This window comes from Amblyomma maculatum, chromosome 1 (genome assembly GCF_055883805.1).
Source record: "Amblyomma maculatum isolate TAMU_Amacu chromosome 1, ASM5588380v1, whole genome shotgun sequence".
In the NCBI taxonomy this organism is placed as follows: domain Eukaryota; kingdom Metazoa; phylum Arthropoda; class Arachnida; order Ixodida; family Ixodidae; genus Amblyomma; species Amblyomma maculatum.
Genome location: NC_139344.1, coordinates 110,567,556 through 110,593,810, shown reverse-complemented (window position 1 = coordinate 110,593,810; position 26,255 = coordinate 110,567,556). Strand labels below are relative to the sequence as shown.

The 26,255-nt window shown below is 48.3% G+C and overlaps 2 protein-coding genes across 3 annotated transcripts in view; one reads left to right on the top strand and one right to left on the bottom strand.

Moving 5' to 3' along the window:
- Positions 1-5,973, top strand: part of LOC146203497 (cytochrome P450 4C1-like) — a 48,355-nt gene extending 42,382 nt beyond the window's left edge. For both annotated transcript variants that reach the window (XR_014703887.1, XR_014703886.1), the window contains one exon: positions 5,883-5,973. The gene's annotated coding sequence lies outside the window, so the exon portion shown is untranslated. The remainder of the gene's footprint in view (positions 1-5,882) is intronic.
- LOC146203496 (cytochrome P450 4c3-like) lies at positions 2,015-26,255 on the bottom strand. The gene is made up of 8 exons (XM_084603049.1): positions 26,182-26,255; positions 13,943-14,136; positions 11,730-11,799; positions 6,341-6,467; positions 3,429-3,602; positions 3,290-3,356; positions 3,005-3,184; positions 2,015-2,603 (listed from the first exon to the last, which is right to left on the bottom strand). The coding sequence occupies exons 1-8, from the start codon at positions 26,253-26,255 to the stop codon at positions 2,446-2,448; spliced, it is 1,044 nt and encodes a 347-aa protein (XP_084459175.1). The 3' UTR covers positions 2,015-2,445.

The following is a 26,255-nucleotide window of genomic DNA, read 5'->3' as shown; positions in this document are numbered from 1 at the left end:
CGATTACTTTTAGGCTTTATAAGTATATTCTTATTCGACGCTGAGAGGTATGTAAAACCTGGCCCCGCACATGCGTCATGCTACCAGAGAACGGCGGTCTAGCAGAAAATGCTCAGAGAGCATCGCGGAAGGCTAGCGTACTACTGGCACGAATAAAAAGTACAGTGGAAGACGAAGGTACGACAGCTGACCAACGAATGCAAAGACGAAAAGAGGGCTGCAACGAGTGGCCTCGTCCTTGCCCAGCTAAGCATAATGGTTTTTAGAAAGTGACCTCTTCTAGTTACGTCAGTAGTCAAAGGAGGAACAACCATAAAAAGCACCTTATTTTGCTGAAAAATAGTGGTGCATTTCTGTACACTTTTATCGTGATAATTACACCTGAGGGTCTAGCCTATCTCATATATTACTTAAAAATGCAGGCCGTAGGTGTGCGTTGCACCGGGCGAGCAGTAAGTACAAGATTTTTATGAAGGAAGGAGGGAAGGCTCAACGCATAGCCTAGCATTTCAGATAAAAATGTCAACTGCGCGAAAAAACGGGACAATAGACGAAGGAACACAAACAAGACAACACGGGCGCAGACTTCCAACTGTTTATTGGTGAACAAAGCACATGCTATATACATGAGGGAACTGAGGCGCGCAACCACTGCTATCTTTCACATGCGACGTGATAAACTGTAAGCAGGTAAAATTTACCGTAATTTTCTTTCACACTATGATTAAACATATCGGAGAATGCCAGATAAAACGTCGAGCACCCAAACGTCATGTCCCATCATGTCATGTTTTTTTTTTTTTTTTTCCAATTTGTCATTGTCGCACTTGATTCTTTTACCTGGTTTTATTGGTTTTAGGTCCACCTTTACAACTGTTCCTTGTTAATTTTTTTCTTCTCACATGATTTTTTTAGCTGATTGTAATGGTTTTAACCTTTACAACTCTTGCTTGTTATTTCCATCCAGTCATTTTTTCACACGATTCTTTTAGCTGGTTTTAATGCTTACCTCCATAATTGTTCCCTCTTTTCCATTTACCCCTGCTCTTTTATCGCAAAAGCTTTTACCTTCTTTAATATTCACCTTTTCTTTTCATCTCTGTCAATTCTTTCACGCCAACGTTGTTTTTTTCATACACCTACACATTGTTTCATAGCCTTACCAAAACCTTTTTTGCTTCTTCTGCTTTAGCATTTTTTTACTCAGTCTGATCGTGGTTGTTCATGTGATGCCTTTTCGCGACATGATGTTTGAGTGTTCGACTTTTTATCTGGCCTTCTGCAATATGTTTACTCATAGTGTCAAAGAAAATTACGATAAAATTTACCTGCATACCGTTTATCGCGTCTTGTGTGAAAGATAGGAGCGGTTGCGCGTCTCAGTTCCCTCATGTATATATAGCATGTGCTTTCGTTCGCCAATAAACAGTTGGAAGTCTGCGCCCGTGTTGTCATGTTTGTGTTCCTTCGTCTATAGTTCCGTTTTTTCGCTCAGTTTACATTTTTATCTGCAATGAACCAACTCGAATGCAAAAATATTCTATCCTAGCACTTCAGGATGCGTAAGTCAGCTCTGTCGAGTCTGAAGCGTAAAGTGGACCAGTAGTGTCGAAAAAAACAAAAAAAGCACATCGGTTATGAATAAGTAGGTAGCACGCTCTATGGAGGAAACAAATCACCAAGTCGCAAGAAAAATGTTCTAAGTGTATTGCTGTTACATTCAACTATTGTCTCATTTGAGTAGCACGCGCTACAATACACAACCCTAATTTAACCCCAAAAAGTGCGGTCTGGAGCTACTGCCTAATAACCAAACTGTTCGCTTTGATTGCAGGCTTCTTGTCCTGGAGATGTTGTCCATGGCAGTGCGTTGGTAGACAAATCTCTAATTTGTTTTTTTGTTGTGAAAGAATGATTGCAACAACTTTTTGTTCAGCGAGAAGCTTTTATTGTTAATCTTGAGTTAGTCTTTTTCCTTGCGAAACTTGGGGGAGGGGGGGACATTTATGCTCCACTTTGAAGTACGACGTGATAGCCGCCTGTGGCCATCAGGGGCGCATCCGCATTGAAAATATACGTATGCGTTCAGTTTGAACCGGGAAAGCTGCTTTCAAACACAGGACGTGGCCTTGGAAACGACGTATCAGATAGTGTTGGAGTACCGGTGGCCGCCGCATGCCGGCGTCACAGAATTTTTCCCACACATCCCGACTCATCCTTTAAACTTTCCTTACAAACTATGGTTCGGCGACGCCTTTTCGGCCAAACGAGCCCTATACGCCATGGAGTAAATGCGCTACCCGAAAAAGACCGCGAGGAGCTCTAAATGTGACGTTTACAGTGCCATTACGGTTGGGGTGATTCAGAGCCTGAATTGGTGATTGGTGTCTCTTTCTAGGACACAAGTAAAAATGACATAGTAGGCATCGGGACGAGTAGGTGTACTCATCTTGCTGTAAACTGTACCCTCAGGCCGTTCTTTGGCCTGAGCACCAGCTCTGACACCAGGGCAATTTGGTCCCGCTGATCGAGTGACTTGAGCTTGAAACGGCGAAGTATGTTTGCTACTACAATCTTCTCTTCTGCTAAGGCGAACTTTTGACCTGCGGCGAGAATAGGAAGAGCAAGGTAAGCTTCCGCTAAAACCTAAGCACGCACTGACAACGAATCGAAAAATTCGATAGGTAGCGAGTATTGCGCAGTTAAGGCCGCCAGCATGATGGTTGCCTTCAAAGTGAGACAAGGGAAATGACCGAGAAGCTACTCTTTTGCCCCTTTTTGAGTGCGTCCCTTGTCTCAGTTAGGGCTTGCAATGAGTGTAAGCAAAGTTAGTTATGGAAACTTTCCAAAATGAAAAACTACTAAAATGCTTTGCTAAATTTGCAAAACAACGTTTCATTGGGTTTCGAGAATAGTCACTAAATGCACACGATTATGCGGAGGGGAAAAATAGAAACAATTTAAGACACGTATGCAGGCATTTAAAGAATGACTTCAATCTCACCTATGCAGTTTCGAGGACCAGCTGAGAAAGGAACATAGGCGTAGGGATGTCTACACTTGACGTTTTCAGGGAAAAATCTTTCGGGGTGAAATTCTTCTGGTTTTGGAAACACATCTTCATCGCGATGAAGGCAATACGTAGAAAATCTCACAACGGTGCCCTTCGGCAAAGTTGTGTCCCCTAGCGACAGGGAAAAAATAGCTGCTGTAAATGCTAAGAATTTTTTATTACTTTTTATTTTGTCGAAGTATGCGCATATAAAATGCAGAAAATTAAAGGTCATACCTATTTGAAACGGCTCTTCGCATGTTCTCGTTATAAAGCCGACTGATGGATATAATCTTTGTGCTTCCTATAAAATAGAGATAAAATTACTAAAAGCGTTTTCATGCACACGTAAAACATCCAGAACACTTATGCAAACCTTCAGGCAGCATTCGAGGTATTTCATTTCTTTCAAATCTTCAGACGTCACTGGTCGTTGTTTATCGTCTCCGAAGATTGCGTCTAGCTCGTCGTGTATATACTTTTGCTCGCTTGAATGGTGGCCGATCAAGAACAGAGCCCAGCTAATTCCCATAGCTGTTGTGTCGTGACCCTGCGTTATTCAAGGGAAGATGTCTGTTTACCGCAGAAACAAAAATGATACAGGTTGTGCCAATGTTTTTCGCAACATTGCATCGAGTATAAATGACATTCACTATATCTCAGGCATCTAAAGCCTTACAACATGAGAATAAAGAAAACAAAAACTCGCTTCCCAATAACCCTAGAAGTCTTTTGAGACTGAAAACTCTAACCCACGCTGATGAATATGATAGTTCGCAAATAGTGAAGCGGAGGCTGTTAAATTTTGAATGCTTAGTGAAGAGAAACTGTGTGCCGTTCAATACATTTGTTTTTTGTTGTGTTCACGTGCTGATCTCCACTAGCAAGCACTTCCGTTCTTGAAAAATATGAACTACTTTTGTTGTGGTAGAGCAAGGTAAAAATTTACTATATGCTGTGCTGAGTAAGTCGCAAAACTCGGCGACAAAAAGCGTGAATGTTGCAGCCATTTCGTTCTCGGTTAACTTTGACAGTTTCCTAAGTACCCCCACTCACCCCTTTGCCAGGTATCATCCCCTCGCAATAAAACTTGTAACTCGTCTTTCTTTACAACTACTAATAACACCCGCAAAGTCGCGCACAGAGCGGCCGAGAGGCGTTACAAAGGGTGTGGCGGCTACACAACCGGACGTCCTAACCACGGCAACGCGCAAGGCTGCACATTGTGTGGGGCACCAGTTGTGTGCACGGGACGGCCTCCTGACTGTAATGTATACAGTGCCACCCGCGGTCTGGTGATGAGTGGCGAAACTACCCGAAGAAGGCAATTGTAGCGCAAGGCACGTGCAGGGGCGGTCCGTGATCGCGAGTAAAACTTCGACCGTGTAAGTCGGTTCCTTTAAGGAAAAAAAAAAAAAAGCAAGAATGCTTATTTGTCGAATAAACATTTTATGGGGCGGTTCCATATAATTTGAAGCCATAAAAGCGCTATAAATAATTGTACATGTTGGGATTATTACTCCGAAAGGACGCATATATGGGCTTTGGGGACTCCGTAGTCGAGGGCTTCGGATTAGTTTCACTCATCTTATGTCGTTTATTGAAGCCTCCCAGAACACCGGTGTTATTGTAATTTACCTCCATAGAAATATTATTACCGAGGCTGGGGCCGAATATGCCACACTGAGACCAGCAGCAGGACGCCAGAGCAGCTGAAGCACTACGGCGGCTCATAAAAGTTCTTACTTATGCCACTTAGCTTCATAATACACTTGCAACATATACAGGGATTTGTGTTTCGCCATCAGTGACCATAACTTTTTTTTTTATTTGTCTCGCATAAATCTCAAATGCTGATGAACAACGCATGGAAAAGGCGGGGTTTGGTTTATGGGGTTTACTGCCGTAAAGCGACTCAGGTTATGAGAGACGCTGTAGTGGAAGGCACAAGAAATTAGGACAACCTGGGGTCCTTTAACGTGCAATGAGATCGCACAGCACTCGGGCTCCTTGCTTTTCATCTCCATCGAAAAAGCGGCTGCCGCGGCGGGGTTCAATTCCCTTGGACACAACAGTTCAGCCCCTAAACACTGCGCCACCTCGGCGGGATAAAATGTGGAAAAAGCGGCTTCTAATACTTTCTCAAGCTGATGACAGATTATAGAACCATTTTTTTTTTAATTTTATGTGCATGCCAATAGGCGCAAGTCATGAATGGTCTATAAGCCGGTGCTTCGATATATCTGCGACGAGAAAAGAACCGTTTGACAACCAACAGTTGCGAGTAATGAAAGGGCAATGAGCCAGTGCATGATTATCTGCGACGAGAAAACAGCCATTTGGCATTATCAATAGGTGCAAGTAATGACAGGTCAATGAGCCAGTGCTTCGATATCTGTGACGAGAAAACGACCGTTTGACATTTGACACGCTGTGCATCTGTAATGTTTTTGCATCGTACGGGTAAAGTTAAAGTCAAATTACTCCATTATAGTCATTTTGTTTTTGTGACTTTAACGGTTACTTACATTTAAGAAGGTTCATTGTAGTATTTCTAGATTTTTAAACATTATTCAACGAATGCGTACTATAGTGACCAATTAACGCCTAGAAAAGTACCAGATATGCTGACATGCTAGAGGCCAAAGGGGTTGGCTTATTCGGCGAGCAAAAATGGCGACCTGCCTCATTGGCAATGACGGAAAACTGTACATATTGAGCACTTATGTAAGGCACGATGCAAACACCATTTCGTTTTTTTTTTTAGCGTTTTCGTTGTACAGTAGAAAGCGAAAAGTTTACTTTATTTTTATTACCTTTTTCTCTGCAGATTTAAGGCAGCCGCGACTACTAGACGGTTTTGGGGATGCATCGCTAAGGGAGTGCGCTAAATTTCGCATGAACATGTTACTATTTGATCGTCAGTACCCAGCGCCTTCTATCAAGGCACACATTTCCATGATACGTGCAAATTACAGCGACCACTCAGGATGAGTGACTTTAATTCTATGCATAATAATGGCTACATTTCAAGGGCTATCGTATTTCACATCTCAGTTTGCATGCCGCTGAACACATAAACACTCTTCTGTAATGTCGAAACCATTATTATAAAAAAAAAGGAAACCATTATTAAAAAAATGTCGCCGTATTTGCTTATTCAATTCTCTGAATAAGTTCTTCAAATACCTTCATAAGATGTTCTTCGGTATAAAGGAAGAGTACATGTCGGTTTCTTCAGTATGCGGAAGTGCGGAATGAACAAAACAACTATTTTTATACCATTACCTTTCTTGTGAAGGAATGGACCGCGTTTAGGCACTTGTAGAGCTCTCTGCCAATGCAGCTTCTTTTGAAAATAAATTCAGACACAAAAAGTGGGTTGAGCATTCGCCTATTGAAGAGCTCTCCGAGACTGAAAATATAAAACGAAACATTAAAACCATGACCCGGAAAGCGTGAATGTTTATGCCCTAATAGGTACATATTATTCCCTAATAGGTAAAAGCTGCTATTGTGCAGCCTTTTCTCCCATCCCCCTTTTTCGACGTGTATCCGTCCCTTAGTGAAAATAAAATTTGTGTGAAAAAAAAAAATATTACCTCGTCGCTGAAGCTTGGCACTTTCAGAACATATTAACACCACCGTAAAACATGGGTAAAAAATTTCGCAGGAAATAAGCCAAGGTATAGCAAAACGTTCGAAATAGTTATAAAAATAATATGACACAGGCAACACTAGACAGTGGAACTAGCAAGGAATTAATTTTAACGCATTGATTGAATGGAAAACTGATAGATCATGTCTTACTCATTTTCTGAGGAGATGCCTGAAAGATCCATATTACCCACTGCTTTGGAATGGTGACCATTGCCTTTTACTACTGAGCAAAGGTCGCAGAATACATTTCCAGCCGTGGAAGCCGCGTTTCTAAGGAAACAAAATACATAAATGACATGCACTGTGCGACTGTCAGCTAGCTCCATCTGCTGTTATTTCGACCATGCCCATGTGAAGCCTGGTGTTGATGCGGGAGGGGGGATCAAATAAGCAAATTTGAAGCCACTTCTCCAATGTATACTAAAGTTTATGCGTTGGTGTATATTTGGGTAATGTGAATAGCCTTTTTTATTTCATAGTTCTCTCAAATATATAAACTCAAAATAACCGCCCGGTCTGCTGTGCTTGCGGTATAGCTGGCCATGTGGCCCTATGCAGGGCGCCGTGCACGCGAATGCGGTCGTTAAGACTAGAAATTAGAAATACTACAAAACAACTCTGCGCCTTTTATTCTTTCTAATTATGACCAAACTACCAGCATATCTGCGATGCAATCAAGTCCCAATCTACCACCTTTAGCATCTCGCCGTAAAATCTTTAGACTTTCACTTTTTCAGAAGATATTCCACTATACTTCACTTCATGATGCGCTGATCTCCATGCCGCCGTTCATATTATCGAGGTTAGACTACACTAATAAAGTTGTCACTCAATTATGTAAAACTAATGCCGTATTTCAGTCGTTCCTGCCACGCACATCTGTTGATTGGAATCGCCCTCCCGCTTCAGTCGTTACTATTCTGATAACCAACGTTTTAAAACCACTTCAGATAACATTATATATGTAGGAACATTCATTTTGTACTGCCATTTGCAATGCTGTAATTATCTCATGGTATGCCTTGGTTCATCTATTATTAATCAGCAATTCAAAAGGTAATTAGATAATAATGTGTGACTAGAAGCCGTTTTTTGTAACATTAATTATTTTGCTGTATTTTAAGTTTCTGTAGCTCTTTGTAGCCCTCTCCCCTCTCTAACGCTTCCGGCTGCACAAAATAAATAAATAGATAAATAAATACAGGCGCGCTCCAATGCACGAGTCATCAGTCGGGTCGTCCGCCTTCGCATCGCTCTCCGACTCATTCCAACTCAAGCACACACCGGTCGCCGTCTCCCCGCCGCGGGTCCTGCTCTCCTATGACCCGCTGATCACTACACTTCATGCGGAAAACTAGGCAAGAACTGCGCCCTCAGCAACTATGTTATTGAGGTTTTATTGAACATTATTAAACATTATTGAGGTTTTCGTCGAAGGTTTTGCTGTTGATGTGGTTGTTAACAAAGGAGCTGCGGTGTCGGTGATTAGTCGTAACCCGCGCCACAAACTTAAGAAAGTGCCGACACTGCCTCCCGATATTTCATTGCGAACCGCCAGCGCTGAACAGATTCGACTGCCTGCTGCGAGCCCTGGCAGGTTCATCATATCAGGCATTTCCTATTCATCCTTCTCGCTCGCTACTCTTATGAAGTAATCCTCGGACGGGAATTTTGTCTAAGCATCTCACCATCATCGACTGCACGTGTGCTCACATTGATTACTTGCCGCTTTGTGACACTCTCGTAGATGCACCCCTGCTCCCATCGCGCTCATCCTTGCCGCTGACAACACTGATGTCCCTGCTTTTTCTCCTCCTTGTGTCTGTGATGTGGGCCGCCCTCTCTGACGCCACTGTCCTGTATCCACCCTCTATCCACTGGGATCACGGAAAATCTGTGTTGCTCCCGCATGGTGAGCTCACGGTTTCTGGTGGTTGTAGCACTCTGTACATCGTCAACCTGTTGCATTTTCCCGTGACTTTAAATTGAGGAGGATCACCTGACACTGATGCCATCGGTCCCGCCGACGCCTCTGGTGTTATTGATGACTCTAGAGCGCATCATACTATCTCCTTCACACGTCCCATGGGAGTCATCGACTCGCCCCACCGTGGTGGTGCAATAGTTACGGCGCTTGACTATTGCGCCCAAGGATGTGGGACAGAATCCCGGCTGCGCCGGCCGCTTTTCGGTTGGAGGCGAAAAGCTAGGCGCCGGTGTGCTGTGCGATGTCAGTGCACGTTGAAGAGCTCCAGGTAGTTGAAATTTCTGGAGTCTTCCACTACGGCGTCTTTCATAGCCTGAATCCGTTTGGAACGTTAAACCCAGTAAACTAAACTGGAGTAACCGACTCGATTACATCTGACGTTTTCAACCATTCTGTTGACGCCTCTCTGTGGCCTCCCCAGCGCTACCAGCTTGTCGTCTTGCTTCAACGATTCAGCGCTTTTGGCTTTCACCAAACTTCGTTGTGGTGCATACAACAGCGATTCGCCGAAATATCGACAGCGGCTGCCACGGACACTTGCTCGAGCACCCCTACCAATACTCAGCCGCAGAATTCCGCATCATCGATGACCAAGTGAGTGATATGCTAGAGCGCGGCGTAATCCAGCCCTCACAACCGTTAGCTTCCCCAGTGGTGCTCGTAAATAAAGAAAGGACGGCTCCATCCGATTCTTTGTCGACTACCGCCGGCTCAACAAAGTTAGTAGGAAGGACGTTTGTCCTCCACCCCGCACCTCCACCAAGTGTAATGAGGCGGATCAGGCAATTCGCAGAGCAATACCGTTACTGACACGTTGCTGCTGCGAAGGCCACCGTTCCTAATAGCGAGCTCGAGCTTAGCCAGTTTCGTTTCCTTTCTCATTGTCTCCTTTTGCGCTTCTCGCTGGTATTTCAAATGTCAACTATCCGTCTTAGAAAAACAATAAACGCCCGAATATTTGAGTCAGTACAGATCATTGCAAATATATTTATTTGACACATAAATTCAGATGGTTTGCAGCATTAAACTCGGGAATAATATCACAAGTGTAGGACAATCCGCCCTTTTCATAGTGCCACTCTACGCACTCACAAGCCTCGCTTTGTTGGAAAACCCAGCTGCTCATGCGCAATCCTTGGCCTCCTCCATGATCGGCGCAACCGGAGCCGGTCGCGGGGACAATGCGCAGTCCATATTCATCATACGCGTATGCGACAGATGGTGGTAGCTGTCGCATACGTTTGTACGTTTTTTTTTCTCTAGAAACCTGCCCTAATGATATATTCATTATCCTCTATCATTATGGCGTAAAATGGCAACCGCTAAAAACTGGCCCATAGCTTCAAGAAATAGCAAATTCATTTTAGAAACCTATAATTTGAAACATGCTTAAGAGGCGGCTTTAGTGCTCTTTTAGGATGTGCTTGGAAAGCGTCAAATTTATGTATGCGAAGATTGCTTTTGAACAGGCTTTTACATCGATCGTAAAGGGTTATTTGCTAGTTTTTGTTTTCCACATAACGTATAGTAGGTAGAAAGCGCATATAGGAACGTAGGCTATTCAAGATTCAAGAACTGTATTGAATACGAATTGGTCAACTAACAATACCTTCAGGTTAACTTTAAGAATTATCCGCTTTAGCGATCGAAATAAAACACCATTCATATTATTTAGCAGAGTTAATGCTTCTTAGAAGAGGAGAAAATGAGGCTTCCAAGAAGATGCCGCCTGTCCGATTAGTTTCTGAATGTTTATGGCTGTTGTTCCAGATGATAGCTCCCCACTATGAATTCGAATGCCTTACATTTATGGCCCGACAAGGATGATGATTGATTGTGACCTCCTCTGATATGTATGGAATCAATTACAGTCGTATAAATAAAGTGTACTTTTACGTATTGCGTCCGTATTAGCCCACCCCTCTCAAACCACACGCAGAATGCCAATGAATATACTGGGTGTCCCAGCTAACTTGTGTCAGAGGTTAAAATACAAAATATTTGAGGTAGGCCAGAGAAACCAGTCCCATATACAGACCTTTTCACGACCCTCGGAGAAACCGATCTGAATTTGCTGTTCAGGTTGACAATCGCAAACGTTTTCCTTACCTATGGTACAAGTGTGACCCAGTGCCGAATATGGCAGCGCCCTTCACGCCTTTGTGGAAATTTGTATCAGCTGCCAGCTTCGTTGCGCCCCACAGGCGATGTTTTGTTTTGTGATTGTTTAGTTCATTAAGATAGTTTTCATAGATTAATAAATATTTGAGTTAAATTGTAAATGAGATTTACAAAGCTAGAGAGCACTTTGAGAAATCCTCTCCCTTCATTCGCGATAAGAGAAAACACACATGTATATTTTTTTTTCCGAGCGCGAAATAAAGCCCTTGAAAGAGAGGAAAAAATCACGTGAGTAGCCCATTCGCACTGCGATAGTGTTGCTCTCAATCGTGGTTTGGATGAATCAAATCAACTGTGACTACGGCACCACGGTCCCTCTGCAGCGCCAGTCAACGTCAGCCAGCCGGCGCACGTGATGGTGCAACGTACAGTGAGCTGTAGCCATGGCCAATATAGCCTGCCGCTTCAACGGGGCCGTCGAGTTACGTCTGCAGCTGAGTTCACTCGCTTAAACCACATTGAGATCAGCCTAATCGTCGCGCTAGAATGCGTTAAACCATGCCTTTCTTTGTTTATTGCATTTCGCAGGCTTTCGTTGGAGTTCATAACAAAAGATGCACGCGAGGTTTTCTTTAACGCAAATAATGGAGTGAGTATTCCTGAATGTGCACCACAACTTTGAAAATCACGTTTATATTCTAAAGTCAATGTTTAGCAATTTAATGTAGCCTAATTTACTAAATAAATAATAGCGAAACAAAAAAAAATGCTTTTAGTGCTCAACCCGGCTGGCCGCTTCATGAAACTGGGTTTCTTGGCCTACCTCAAATATTTTAAATTTAGCGAGGATACCCGGTATATTGTTCGGAATAAAAAATATCCCACCAACCGCCCAGTGATAGAGCTTACCTTTTCACAGCCGTCACATATGGAGAATTTTCGTCATACTGCGCCCAAATTGATATTCCCATAACAGTTTCTGGAAGCAAATGTTTTCTTATTTGCCATTGATCTTGCTACCTAAGAAAAGCAGAGCTGAACAAGGTAAACAAGACGGCAGAATATCATAGAAAACTGAACTAGTGCTGAGGGGAAGCCTCAGTGCCGAAGACAAAATTTAAGTCTGAGGAGTGTCTTCGACGAAGACATGTCCGCTGGTCGAAACATTGGCCTGGAGACTTATGCTCCCTATCAACGCTTCTTCGGTTTTCTATGATACTGTTGTGACCGTGCATGGTCCGCGCTTGCGTGCACTATTGCGCCTGTGGGCATGGTATTGATATGTGCTGTTGGTGCAAGGGCTCTAAGTGAGCCTGTTCCCATGAATCGTTTTGTGTGAGCATGCTTTGCTTTGTCGTGACCCTGCAACTGCCAAGTTGGCCCTGTCAAGGGAACGTCAAGAAAAATACAAAGAAACGGCGCCCTGTGAGAAATAGCCAGAAGTGCTTTTGTTCAACTGTTCACCCTTCCCGTCGAGAGGCGCTATTGTCAAGTGAGGAATGCCTATTGTTCAAAGGAGACGATCGGAGTGACACGTCCGCTGACGTACAGGAGAAGAAAGGAGCATGAGGATTACGGCCATTAGGGGATTTCCCGTGAATGCAGGAAAGAGTTGTAATTGCCGGAAAGGGACAATGCTGGGAGCAGTATGCGTGGCGCGCACGTACACTTGTGTTTCTGAGAAGGAAATCCACTTGCCGGAACCAACATAGCGAATCTTTGCAGAAGAATCGAAATTTACCTCCTCGCCGTTCCCAAGCTCTACCCGCCAACAAGTGACCACGCCCGACGAAACAATACTGGACCAGTCAGTGCATCAGACCATCAGTGCAGTGATGTGATCGATTGGTTGCCGATATCTGAGGGGTGTATCCTGGAACTGATTGGTCAGCATCTTCAGAGAGGGGCTGGACATAGGGGGATTTAAGGACGTTGCAGAGCACGAAATGACGCTCTGAGCCCTGGGTAAACGGCTCATCCAGACGCTTCTCGCTATGAACTCTTAACGCTTGCCATTTTGCTGATATGCCCTTTTCTGTTCATGTAAATAAGTTTTCTCAAAGTGCCATTAAACCTGCTTGTATATATTTTACCAACTTCGAAGATTCAATCCTTCATCAACCCGGAGTCTCTGCACGCTACCAAGTGAAGGCCGGGTCGACTTAGTCCCAGCGTCACGACAATACCTAAGAGGTGCGTGTTTAAGGATGCGCACCACAAGACAAAACGAAAAGCTTGTGGTCGCTCATTCAACATGAAAAGTGAAACACAAGCAAGAAGTGACTCTTACGTACAAGTAAAGAAAAAGTATCTGCCTGTCTATCAGTGCTTACTTACTGATGCTTTAATATGTTTTTGTCATGATATGACTAAAGTCAAGGTAATATGTTATTTTGAATGTAAAAAGCCGTTAAGGAATAGTCCGCTTGGAAACTTCCTGGATATGTTAAAGAAATTTTCTGATTTACAGACAGTTTACAACAAAAACTAGAGACTCTTAAGCTCCGCTTTATAGGTATGACGCGATAGCAACCTGTGGTCCTCGCTAACTACACACATACTCATTCGTATACACTCGTAACACTTTACATGAAAGACCACATGACATACATATAAAACCCCTCTTGCTCTAAACAAGTACAAGCCATTCAAGTACAAGCCAGACGCCCAAAGGGCGTCTTGCTCGCAACCCAAAGGTAGTGGGTTCCAATCTTGCTAGAAACCTGAAATTCTTGACATTTTTCCTAAAGTAAGGTGAATGTTTTTATAAAGTTGCACCTTTGGAGGCATGAGGCGACTTTTACGTCACATTACGTAGGTTTGTACCACGCGTGACGACACGGTTAACGCGATATTTGCAAGGCACTTGAAATTCTCGCTCAAGGTCATTTGGCTTTGAGCATAACCCGCTCAACTAATCAGAATTTTCGCCGCCCTACGGCGGACGCCGGCGGAGCAATACTGACTTTTTTGCTTGATGGGGCCCTTAAAACTATCGCTTTAAAAAGGTCGCGTTGAAGTGTTCGTTTTTAAAGGCTTATCGCGTGCAAAATCTTCATCCTCTCGCAAGCACTGCGTCTGTTTGATTTTCCCTTGAAGGAGAAAGCAAATAGCCGTCGTACCGCAAATAATATCCAGGGTGCACAACGTGACCAGAGGAACAATGTCAGTGCGGTTCCCAGGCTGACACATCTTTCCAAGCTTATCGGCAAGTACTGTTGACTGGATGTTTATGGCACCTAGGAAGTCCTCGAGAATGCGGAAGTGGAATGCTGGGGTAAGGAGTCGTCTTCTTGTTCTCCATTTATTGCCTGTACTGATAGAAATAAATATTAAACGGATATTGTCATCAGCAGGCACCACATGTTTCGGAATTTATTAATGAAGTCGACCCTTTCAAGCACGCAGAAATTAGAACGTATTCTGGCTTTTCGTTCAGCAAACTAATCTCTGCTCTGCCTCAAAGGTTTGTCTTGTAGTTCCGATATGCAAGAAACGACTTAAAGAGTCGGTATATTCTTTGACATTCCACTTGAGGCACATGTTGTAATCTCTAAATTGCCCATGAGAGGCGACTACAACTAATTCTCCCAGTTTTTCACAACGGGCAGATATTAGTTTCTGAGCGCAGGAAGATTAAATATTCGCCTAAACGAAGCGTGTCTTAATTATAGATGCCGCATTCGCGGTAGAGGCAAAGCCCGCACTTGATGGGCGACAGTGTCGACATACAGATTGAGAGGTTGAAATGAAGCGGATATCCGAGGAGCATGCTGATATCTACGGCTGAAAGTTGTTTGAAGAATATGCGACCCCGAACAAGAGAACGTAAAGAGAGTGAAAAGAGAAGACAGGTTGTTGTCCTGCCCTACGTACATGGCATATCACACAGCCTTCAGAAGATAGCCAGCCGATTCGAAATTAGGGTCGTGCTGTCCACACCGAACAAGTTAAAAAGTATGTGCAGGAAGGTGAATAAAACGAGCGAGATTAAGGAAGGATGCGGAGTACTGCACAGGGAACACTTTGTCAAATGCCGCACGGGTGTCGTGTACAAGATCCCCCTTACATGTGGGAAGGCCTATGTGGGGCGAACAGGCCGATTTATCAATGAAAGGCTAAGGGAACAGAGGAATTAGTGTGCCGCATTGTCTGCTCCAGGAAACCTGGCGACCCATTGCTCTCGTTGTAAAACGGATGACGATCAACAGGACTTGAGGGGCACCCATTGTGTACCAAGGTTCACCGAAATCAAGGTGCTGGCAGGCGCAAAAGACAGTTTCAAAAGAGAGATTATTGAAGCATTCAAGATGATTTGGGGGGAAGAAGGGGAATGCGTGAGTGTTCCGTCGGTGGCGCTCAACAGCAAGGAGGTGATACTTCTCCGTTTGGACAATGTGACAAGACGTTTGGACAATGTGACAAGAAGTTAGACCTAATTTGTCATTATTTTCGTTTTATTTTCATTTTTTTTTCATTCTGAATTTCTTCGCATTTTTTATGAATCTTTTGTTTACTTCTTCTTCATATTGTGACCCCACGTTTTTGTGATGCATTCTTCTCTCGTACCACAAAAACAGGCAGTTGGTAGCGAGCGCATCATCTCTGATAACGTCTTGGTTTAATTCTCTTGTGTGTGCATTGTGTTTGTGTATAACCTTGCAGCGCCGAAGGTCGTCGGAGTCGTCTTTTTAATCCATTCCTCTTTCCTGGTGCCGCGTAGTCATCCAGAACACTGTTTTGGTTAAGATCCCTGCCTTTGCTCCTACTCTTTACCTGCCCGCCTGCCTGCCTGCCTTTCCTTGCCTTGCCTTGCCTGCCTTGCCTGCCTTGCCTGCCTTGCCTGCCTTGCTTTGCCTTGCCTTGTCTTGCCTGTCTTGCCTTGCCGTGCGGCAGAAATAGGTGCTCCTCCACTCGAGAGATGGCTGGAATGGCTGGGTGGTGGGCTCCTTTAGCATCCTTCGTCCACCGCGCCTCCCTTGAGGGATCGTCCAAAGGTTACGGAGATGTATGTGGTCAAGGTAGAAAACAGACTTAAAACTTGATGCTATCACCCATTTTATACGTATTTTGTGTCATTCTGGCTGCTGAAGAATATTCATTATCATCATTATGGTCGTTTATTTCCAACATGTCGGCGGGGGAACCCAGACAAAAAAGCTGTTGAGAAACAGCTTGAGGGTACCTGGGGCCCGTACAAGGCAGCAGCATACAAAGCATGGTAAAGACCCTCACGATTCACAAGCGAGGAAAACTTCTTTCTCTATGTGCATTCGCAAAATAGCATTGAAACACGGCTCAAAACGTTTTGCGTTGGATAAGATTTGCCACCGGTGACTACTTGGCGAAGACTTCGAATGATTTGAATAATCTGCCATTCGGGACTTCTCTGGAATTACCCTCGACCGCAGGGGCTAGCATGAAGGAAAAATAAATAAAAAAAAGGTTACGTGACAACATAACATCGCGCGGCCCCCCCCCCCCTCGCAAGTCAAGTTCTGAAATCGGTCACCCCGCCCCCTCGCCCTCATTTTATTGCTGCCCAATTATCTCCGCAAATAATGTGTGATGGCAGTATGAATTATTGCACGCAAATCTGCGCGACCAGTGGCGCGGTCGTCTGCATTAATGAGTCAACCGCTTTGTCTTTTAGCGACGATATCTCTGCATGATATCATGTGATGCCATCAGCTGAGAGACAGATCATTCATATTTACTTTCTAGGTCACGTCTTTAATATATTGCTGAATGTGCCATCCTGGCTTTCTTTTTCCTTCATAGGAGCGGGAATGGAGGAAGAAAATGACGGCGACAAGAAACGTATTCTAATGTGAAATTTCAACATACCATCCAAAAAACCTGCTTCATGCATAGTCATCAGCAGGGTGCGCGAGAAGCATGGATCCATTTTGCAGCGGTATAGTCACAAAGGGCTGTGTGGATGGGTGAATTGATCATAAGAGCGTTTCTTTGAAACGGGGCGGTGGCAGTTTACTCCATGCTTGGCTTTTTTATGCGTAGGTATTAAGGAGGTATGTCGGCAGTTTTGGCGTGTCCAGTATTGATTCGCATACTAGAAAGAGACCTAGATGGTATATCCAAAAACGAATGATGTCATCGCCTAGAATATCAAAAAAGGTGTGCTAGTATTAAGAACGGTAATGTAGGTTAATTAGCTAAGTAATTATAGCTAATTAGGTTGCAAAGGAGACCCAATATGGCCGCAAGCCAACTTCAGATTTCGATTCTCAACTTCAGGTCACGTGTCTTGATGCACGTGAAAGAGTAAAAGTGTTATGTCGACGTCCGAATAATAATGCTTCTGAGAGCACTGCTGAATCTGCAGTGCAGAAATGCGGAATCCTGAGTGTTGCTGCTCCACACGGTACATCGTGCCCCTTCTTGAACACAACCAGAACGCCTCAAAGTTCCCCGGCGTTCTATAATTCGTTTACAGGAAAGGAAAGGCGCGGTATCTGTCACTCGCGGAATCCCGCTGACACATCTCGCGGACACCACAATAACGTTCAGGTTTATGCATTTCTCCAGTGCAGATTAAGCAGTGATCTCGGATTTTTTTTTCTTTTATAGCCTATTAGCTAATGTTGCTAGCTAAGGTCATTATAAATAAGTAAACTATTTCAGTTACTAAAATTTTATATCTACCCTTCTAGCTTCATGCCACTTTCCTGCTTTTTAGCCATCAATCTTCCAGTGGCTTTTCGTTAACTTGTACCGCAGATGCATTCACCAGACCAGTGGTGTCTCTATAAACCCAGGGCGTCAGGCAGAGTGATTGCGCCTACATCGACAAAGGTATGGACGCTATAAGATTCGATTAGCAGGCAGGCAGGCAGGCAGGCAGGCAGGCAGGCAGGCAGGCAGGCAGGCAGGCAGGCAGGCAGGCAGGCAGGCAGGCAGGCAGGCAGGCAGGCAGGCAGGCAGGCAGGCAGGCAGGCAGGCAGGCAGGCAGGCAGGCAGGCAGGCAGGCAGGCAGGCAGGCAGGCAGGCAGGCAGGCAGGCAGGCAGGCAGGCAGGCAGGCAGGCAGGCAGGCAGGCAGGCAGGCAGGCAGGCAGGCAGGCAGGCAGGCAGGCAGGCAGGCAGGCAGGCAGGCAGGCAGGCAGGCAGGCAGGCAGGCAGGCAGGCAGGCAGGCAGGCAGGCAGGCAGGCAGGCAGGCAGGCAGGCAGGCAGGCAGGCAGGCAGGCAGGCAGGCAGGCAGGCAGGCAGGCAGGCAGGCAGGCAGGCAGGCAGGCAGGCAGGCAGGCAGGCAGGCAGGCAGGCAGGCAGGCAGGCAGGCAGGCAGGCAGGCAGGCAGGCAGGCAGGCAGGCAGGCAGGCAGGCAGGCAGGCAGGCAGGCAGGCAGGCAGGCAGGCAGGCAGGCAGGCAGGCAGGCAGGCAGGCAGGCAGGCAGGCAGGCAGGCAGGCAGGCAGGCAGGCAGGCAGGCAGGCAGGCAGGCAGGCAGGCAGGCAGGCAGGCAGGCAGGCAGGCAGGCAGGCAGGCAGGCAGGCAGGCAGGCAGGCAGGCAGGCAGGCAGGCAGGCAGGCAGGCAGGCAGGCAGGCAGGCAGGCAGGCAGGCAGGCAGGCAGGCAGGCAGGCAGGCAGGCAGGCAGGCAGGCAGGCAGGCAGGCAGGCAGGCAGGCAGGCAGGCAGGCAGGCAGGCAGGCAGGCAGGCAGGCAGGCAGGCAGGCAGGCAGGCAGGCAGGCAGGCAGGCAGGCAGGCAGGCAGGCAGGCAGGCAGGCAGGCAGGCAGGCAGGCAGGCAGGCAGGCAGGCAGGCAGGCAGGCAGGCAGGCAGGCAGGCAGGCAGGCAGGCAGGCAGGCAGGCAGGCAGGCAGGCAGGCAGGCAGGCAGGCAGGCAGGCAGGCAGGCAGGCAGGCAGGCAGGCAGGCAGGCAGGCAGGCAGGCAGGCAGGCAGGCAGGCAGGCAGGCAGGCAGGCAGGCAGGCAGGCAGGCAGGCAGGCAGGCAGGCAGGCAGGCAGGCAGGCAGGCAGGCAGGCAGGCAGGCAGGCAGGCAGGCAGGCAGGCAGGCAGGCAGGCAGGCAGGCAGGCAGGCAGGCAGGCAGGCAGGCAGGCAGGCAGGCAGGCAGGCAGGCAGGCAGGCAGGCAGGCAGGCAGGCAGGCAGGCAGGCAGGCAGGCAGGCAGGCAGGCAGGCAGGCAGGCAGGCAGGCAGGCAGGCAGGCAGGCAGGCAGGCAGGCAGGCAGGCAGGCAGGCAGGCAGGCAGGCAGGCAGGCAGGCAGGCAGGCAGGCAGGCAGGCAGGCAGGCAGGCAGGCAGGCAGGCAGGCAGGCAGGCAGGCAGGCAGGCAGGCAGGCAGGCAGGCAGGCAGGCAGGCAGGCAGGCAGGCAGGCAGGCAGGCAGGCAGGCAGGCAGGCAGGCAGGCAGGCAGGCAGGCAGGCAGGCAGGCAGGCAGGCAGGCAGGCAGGCAGGCAGGCAGGCAGGCAGGCAGGCAGGCAGGCAGGCAGGCAGGCAGGCAGGCAGGCAGGCAGGCAGGCAGGCAGGCAGGCAGGCAGGCAGGCAGGCAGGCAGGCAGGCAGGCAGGCAGGCAGGCAGGCAGGCAGGCAGGCAGGCAGGCAGGCAGGCAGGCAGGCAGGCAGGCAGGCAGGCAGGCAGGCAGGCAGGCAGGCAGGCAGGCAGGCAGGCAGGCAGGCAGGCAGGCAGGCAGGCAGGCAGGCAGGCAGGCAGGCAGGCAGGCAGGCAGGCAGGCAGGCAGGCAGGCAGGCAGGCAGGCAGGCAGGCAGGCAGGCAGGCAGGCAGGCAGGCAGGCAGGCAGGCAGGCAGGCAGGCAGGCAGGCAGGCAGGCAGGCAGGCAGGCAGGCAGGCAGGCAGGCAGGCAGGCAGGCAGGCAGGCAGGCAGGCAGGCAGGCAGGCAGGCAGGCAGGCAGGCAGGCAGGCAGGCAGGCAGGCAGGCAGGCAGGCAGGCAGGCAGGCAGGCAGGCAGGCAGGCAGGCAGGCAGGCAGGCAGGCAGGCAGGCAGGCAGGCAGGCAGGCAGGCAGGCAGGCAGGCAGGCAGGCAGGCAGGCAGGCAGGCAGGCAGGCAGGCAGGCAGGCAGGCAGGCAGGCAGGCAGGCAGGCAGGCAGGCAGGCAGGCAGGCAGGCAGGCAGGCAGGCAGGCAGGCAGGCAGGCAGGCAGGCAGGCAGGCAGGCAGGCAGGCAGGCAGGCAGGCAGGCAGGCAGGCAGGCAGGCAGGCAGGCAGGCAGGCAGGCAGGCAGGCAGGCAGGCAGGCAGGCAGGCAGGCAGGCAGGCAGGCAGGCAGGCAGGCAGGCAGGCAGGCAGGCAGGCAGGCAGGCAGGCAGGCAGGCAGGCAGGCAGGCAGGCAGGCAGGCAGGCAGGCAGGCAGGCAGGCAGGCAGGCAGGCAGGCAGGCAGGCAGGCAGGCAGGCAGGCAGGCAGGCAGGCAGGCAGGCAGGCAGGCAGGCAGGCAGGCAGGCAGGCAGGCAGGCAGGCAGGCAGGCAGGCAGGCAGGCAGGCAGGCAGGCAGGCAGGCAGGCAGGCAGGCAGGCAGGCAGGCAGGCAGGCAGGCAGGCAGGCAGGCAGGCAGGCAGGCAGGCAGGCAGGCAGGCAGGCAGGCAGGCAGGCAGGCAGGCAGGCAGGCAGGCAGGCAGGCAGGCAGGCAGGCAGGCAGGCAGGCAGGCAGGCAGGCAGGCAGGCAGGCAGGCAGGCAGGCAGGCAGGCAGGCAGGCAGGCAGGCAGGCAGGCAGGCAGGCAGGCAGGCAGGCAGGCAGGCAGGCAGGCAGGCAGGCAGGCAGGCAGGCAGGCAGGCAGGCAGGCAGGCAGGCAGGCAGGCAGGCAGGCAGGCAGGCAGGCAGGCAGGCAGAATCTTATGCCTCGTGTTGGCAATTGCCAACTGTGATAGAGTGGTCTTCTGGGCTACAATATAGCTGCCCACCGGTTACGACGACGCCGACAGTGACGGTGACACTGCTGAAATAAGAAACGTTGCGCTCTAAAACTCATGAGGCGCATCCGGCGATAACAGTAAAGCGTATATTCATGAAAGGTTAGGAGTCCTAACCCGGTTACACCAATGACAATGGGCGGAGAAATACTGGTGTGGCTCATGGGCTCAGTCAAGATCAAAGTTAAATCAAAGTCAAGTCAAGGTCATAACTGAGGTCACGGTCATATCTCAGGTAACGGTCACTCATTGGTCAGTCATTGGTCAGTCATTGGCTCAATTAGAGCGGTGCGACTTTAAATTGTCCTCATGACACCACTTGGTCGCCCCATCACGAAACAGCTTAGCAAATAGAGCGACGGTACCCGATTTTCCACATCGTTCGGTTCTCACTTTATCCTTCCACAAAGAAGGAGCTGCCCGAGCTGGCAGCTCATTTTACCTATCATGCCACCTGGACTCATGATGTCACAAAATCCGTCAAACAACCAGTGCCCGGCCATGTCACCTATCAACTAACAGCTGTCAGGTACCTTCATAGACGCAAGCCCCCTTGGTACACGGCACTATCACAACGATGGTTTGTCATTCCTCGGTTTGCCTTCTCTGCAATCCCGAGTGACCGTGTATGCCGCGCACGCGCACACGCCGATCTGACAAGGAAATCCCTGTTTGGGTTCAGCAATGACGACGCTATTCGCTAGTTTCAAGTAAACTTGATCACATCTCTTTTAAGCATAAAAGTCAGCTGAGAAGTTCCGACGCTAATTAAAAGAGTTGTATTGGACATCTGCACCACATTTTTTCTATCCTTTCGTCGACTGTAGCGTCAAGAGCCTCCAGAATCGGGCTTTTTCTGTCCTTTAGTGCGGAATTTTCTTCTGCCCTTCCTCTCAAGTCTGGGCTGGCAGGCGCGGAATGATAATTGAGTTTCCAGCTGGCCGGTACAGCACGTTTTTCTTTTTTTTTCTTTTTTTCAGTTCTACCTTTGTCTTTTCCTGCACGAAATATTCCAGGTGTTCACCGAGAAGTAAGACTGTTTTTACACATTACCTTTCGTCATTTCCATTTTATTTATAACCTGTATCGGCGGACATGCGGCAGGCTGCGCTTTTCTTCCCTTGCGCTGATACCGTCCCTTGCACTGTGATAAATATGTCTTTAATTTCGGCTAATTATCCCGTTCCTATTTTTCATGATCATATAGTTTCTAATGTACGAATCAGTAGCTGTGTCCCATACAACTTACCAAATCAAAAAAATACCACGGCGCGTTCTCTAGGTGCACCCTTTTAAAGCTAGAACAATCGAGTTCTCGTCGCCTATTCCTCGGACGACTCGAGTAAAAATTGGAAGACACATCGTTGCATGCCTTCGGCGAATTGTCGAGGTCAGCTGCTGACGTGGAGCAACCTGCTGGCCCTGATGACCCTGCAGGTGCCTCTGCGAACACTTGATCATGTGCGGCCATCCTTGTGCAGCAGCTTCCGAGGCAGTGCCCGGTTACAGTAGGGTATACTTTCTCTGCCACTGGCGTGCCACTCCAGAAGGAGCGTGCGTCGTGTGCCTCTGGACGGAGCAATGGGGATGTCCAGTAAAGCAACGAGAATCGTCTTCGTCGTCAAGCGCCGAGGCACAAGGGGAAGTGCCAGCGTTGGCAGACCAGGAGTCCTGGCGGAGGTTCAAAAGCGGCTTCGTCGTCTACCGACTTGCACATGCAACTGTACGCAGAATGCAACTGTGCAGTAGCCATTACGGCCTCCGAAGTGCTAGTCTAGTTCTTGAGCGTTGCGAATGGTATTTGCAACGCTCAGGTTTCGAGGCCTTAGTTTTGGCCTTATGCAGATGCAACTCCGCCTACGTCGGCACAGTGGATGTTTGGATGTTATGCCCATCTAAGAGACGAATGTTGAGAGAGAGGGGGAGACTAAGAGGGCACTACAGACTTTTCTGGCAGATTTTAATGACATTCTGGCGCATTAAATGCGGGTTCATTGTTTTTTTCTACTGTTGCAACGAAAGATCCTCCCTTGTTCTCTACATACAAATAGTAACGGCATCGAGGGTTGGTCGATACGCTGAGGTTTTCTACAAGAAACCATGGCGGCTAATTTACATTTATGCCTTTAATAATTCAGCAAATCCCATAAATCTGCATGAGACTATGGGTAATCTATTGGACGGTGACGGCTATGTTGGGCTATGGAGGACTTTAATTGCTTGTGTGACTACAAAGATGGTGTCAGACTGATGCACGCAGTGATAAAGGCGGTGAAATAGTTTCGTGTGTTAGAAAACATGCATGGCTCCTCGTTATAGCAATTTCATATCGGGCTTCACAATCATTCATGAAGATTCAGGGTCATTCTCATGCTCTCTTAGGTAGGATTTATGCATCTTACGCGCTAATTTTTCGTTTGGCGTATGTTAAACTATATTGCTTTGATTCTGTGGCCATTGTGTGGTGATTGTTAGGTTCAGAGCTCGTGGTCGTGCACAATTTAGGTCGCAATGGATGAGCTAGAAATTCATCTCATGTGTTGTAAAATGTCAGCAGTGGGCAATCATGGGCATTCAAAATTGCAGCCGTGTTTTTCTGACAGTAGGACGGTGCTTGCCGCTTGGGAATCAGTAAAGGAGTAAGGCGGGTGTCTCGGTTTCGTTAGGGCAGCGCGTGCATTACGAAACACGCGAGCCCAACTTTTAACATATGGCTGTTAACACACCCACAATCGAATATGTGCTATGGTGCACTCCTCGTCTCTCTGGTGAGAACATAAGCACGTAACTCTCCAGGCAGGTAGTATTCGTGTGGTATAAAAATTTCATAGGGAAGAGAAACACACCCGGCCCACACCAGCGTCTCTCCTCGTGCTTTGGCTGGCGACGTCCGCGTTACTGCCTAATATATTCGACGTCAAGTGTATTGACGAACTACCGAGATGTGTATTACGTTAAATAAATTTCCATTCAGCGTATATAGATTTTAGTTCATGCAACTTTGAAACTGTCGTAGGGCAATCTTAAAACATGCGGCTAAACGCTACAACATCCACCATATTTACTCGTTCACACTGCTGATTTTCTTCCTGTGTGTTGGGTTGGGATATGCGTAACCCGTGAATATGATTTCCCTAGCTTTTGTGAAAAACATGTGAAAAACATTTATCGCTTAGATAAATGAGACCGACGCGCATTGGTTTTCATTCATTCGTTTGTCGCCAGAGCAATGCTAGTGACAAGCACTGACCAGGTTTGTTGACATGCCAGGTTTCCAGTGCTACTCTTTAACCTCTCATGTGCTTGCGTTCTGTACGCACAGTCTTTGTCATAATTGTATAGCCCAGGGAGTCTGTATCTGAGCCACTTCGTGCCGCTTGCAATCAATTTCCAATGTTCCATATCTATTCATGATAAGAAAATGTTTTAACCTACCCTCTTCATGGGAAGTGCCTCCCCTAATGCTAAATTAGCACCACTGCACGGCTCAGAAACAGAGCCCCTGGGCTCTACGCTTTTGACAAGGGTTGCTCTCCAATTCAATAAGCATGTCAGAAAAAAAAAGAGAGACATTCACTGAGGCAATATAAAGAACGTTAATCTTTGTTGAAAATAGGTGCCAGCTGCCTATTTTCGACCGGCTCCAAGACCACGCAATCCCTGACACACGACAAATAACTGGCAATCTGTAACACTTGTGGGCTGGCTGGACATATCTCCCGTTATTGCCGAATCCGTCTCCCGGTGTCAGCACCACCTACTCAAGATTCTAGGTACTGGTCTTCGACGCCTCAGTATTCGCGGCTACTGAGTCTCCAGCAACCCGTCATTTCTCCCCATATAGCTCAGCCATGTCCGACCGCCGTTCATCGTCGCCGCGACGCCGCCCTATCTCTCCAATGCGACGTCGACATAACGCCTCACGTGAGGAAAATTAGAGGCCGCAGTTCTTGAGGCGAGAACTGCGACCCCGTCGGACTTCCCAAGTCCTCATCTATCGCCAGCCAACATTATTGAAGTTTTCGTCGAGGTTGTTGCTGTCATGGCTCTAATTGACACTGGTGCTGCGATTTCGGTATTGGACGCAATACTTTGTACCTCTTTAAAGAAAGTGAAAAGAAAGTGAAGAGGCCAATTGCAGGACTTTCGTTGCGAACGGCCAGCGCTGAGCAAATCAAGCCTTTAGAAGCTTGCACCGCTCGAGTAGTGATCCATAACTGCCTTTACACAGTTGAGTTCATCGTGCTGCCAAGTTACTCACACGCCGTAATTTCAGGCTTGGAGCGCCTGCCGCCTCATGCCGCTATAATTGATTCTGCTCGCGCTAAAGTCAGATTTTCTGCGCTGCCCGAGCCCGTGTCAGACAACGCTACGTCTAGTCTATGCGCTAAAGCTGTCGTAGCTGAAGACGTCGACATTCCTCCCTCTTCCTCTGTCCTTGTAAATATCACTTGTGACTCTGTGTGCAACCAAACTGTCATCTTCACGCCAGAACATACATTTCTGCACCGAACGTTCCTTCCGTTGCCCTATGCAGTACTCACTATTTCCGCTGGCTCCTCTGCGCTCGGGGTCTATAACCCATTTAACTACCTCACTCCTTTGCACCACGATGAATGTCCCGGGAGCTATACAACCCATCCCATCTCTTCTCCGTGAAGAGACTGACGACGCACTGCGCCTCGCCATGACTGCGCTCAGCCCTCTACTTTCTGTACCAGCCTCCTCTTCCACAGACCTGTTCCGCCACTCCATCGACGCCAGTATTCCTCCGCTTCAGCGAGCGCAACTTTTTGCCCTCCTTCAACAGTTCAGCTCCTGCTTCGCCTCCCATCCAACTTCCCTGGGCCAAAGTTCAACTGTTACTCATCGGATCGACACTGAAGACCACGCACCACTGAGAAAGCGGCCCTACCGTGTCTCAGGAACAGAACTCCATATTATTGAAGAGCAAGTAGGCCAGATGCTTCAAAACGGCGTCATTCAGCCCTCAAACAGCCCTCTGGCTCCGCCTGTTGTGCTCGGTAAAAAGAACTATGGTGCCATTCACTTCTTTGTAGATTATACCGCCGACTTACTAAGATTACGAAGAAAGACGTCTATCCCGCGCATAGACGACGCTCTGGATTGTTCGCAAGGCGCTGAATTCTTTTTCTCCCTAGATTTACGTTCGGATACTGGCAGGTCCCGATGGAAGTGGCCGACCGCTTTAAAACCGCCGACAAGCATCAAAATTTGCAATTCTCGACAACCTTCTTTATCACCGCAACTGCAGTGCTGATGGCCGCAAATGGTTGCTAGTCATTCCCCGCCACCTATGCTGGCAAGTCTGCGAGTGCTTCCATGCTGACCCACAATGCAGCCATGCGGGAGTGTTCAGGACATACCATCGGCTACGCTTACGATACTACTGGGGGGACATGTACAACTTCGTCCTCAAATATGTTCGTTCTTATGCCTCACCTGTCAACGTCACAAGTCTCCTCCTTATCGTTCTGCTGGTGAGCTGCAGCCGTTACCTTGCCCACCACGCCCAT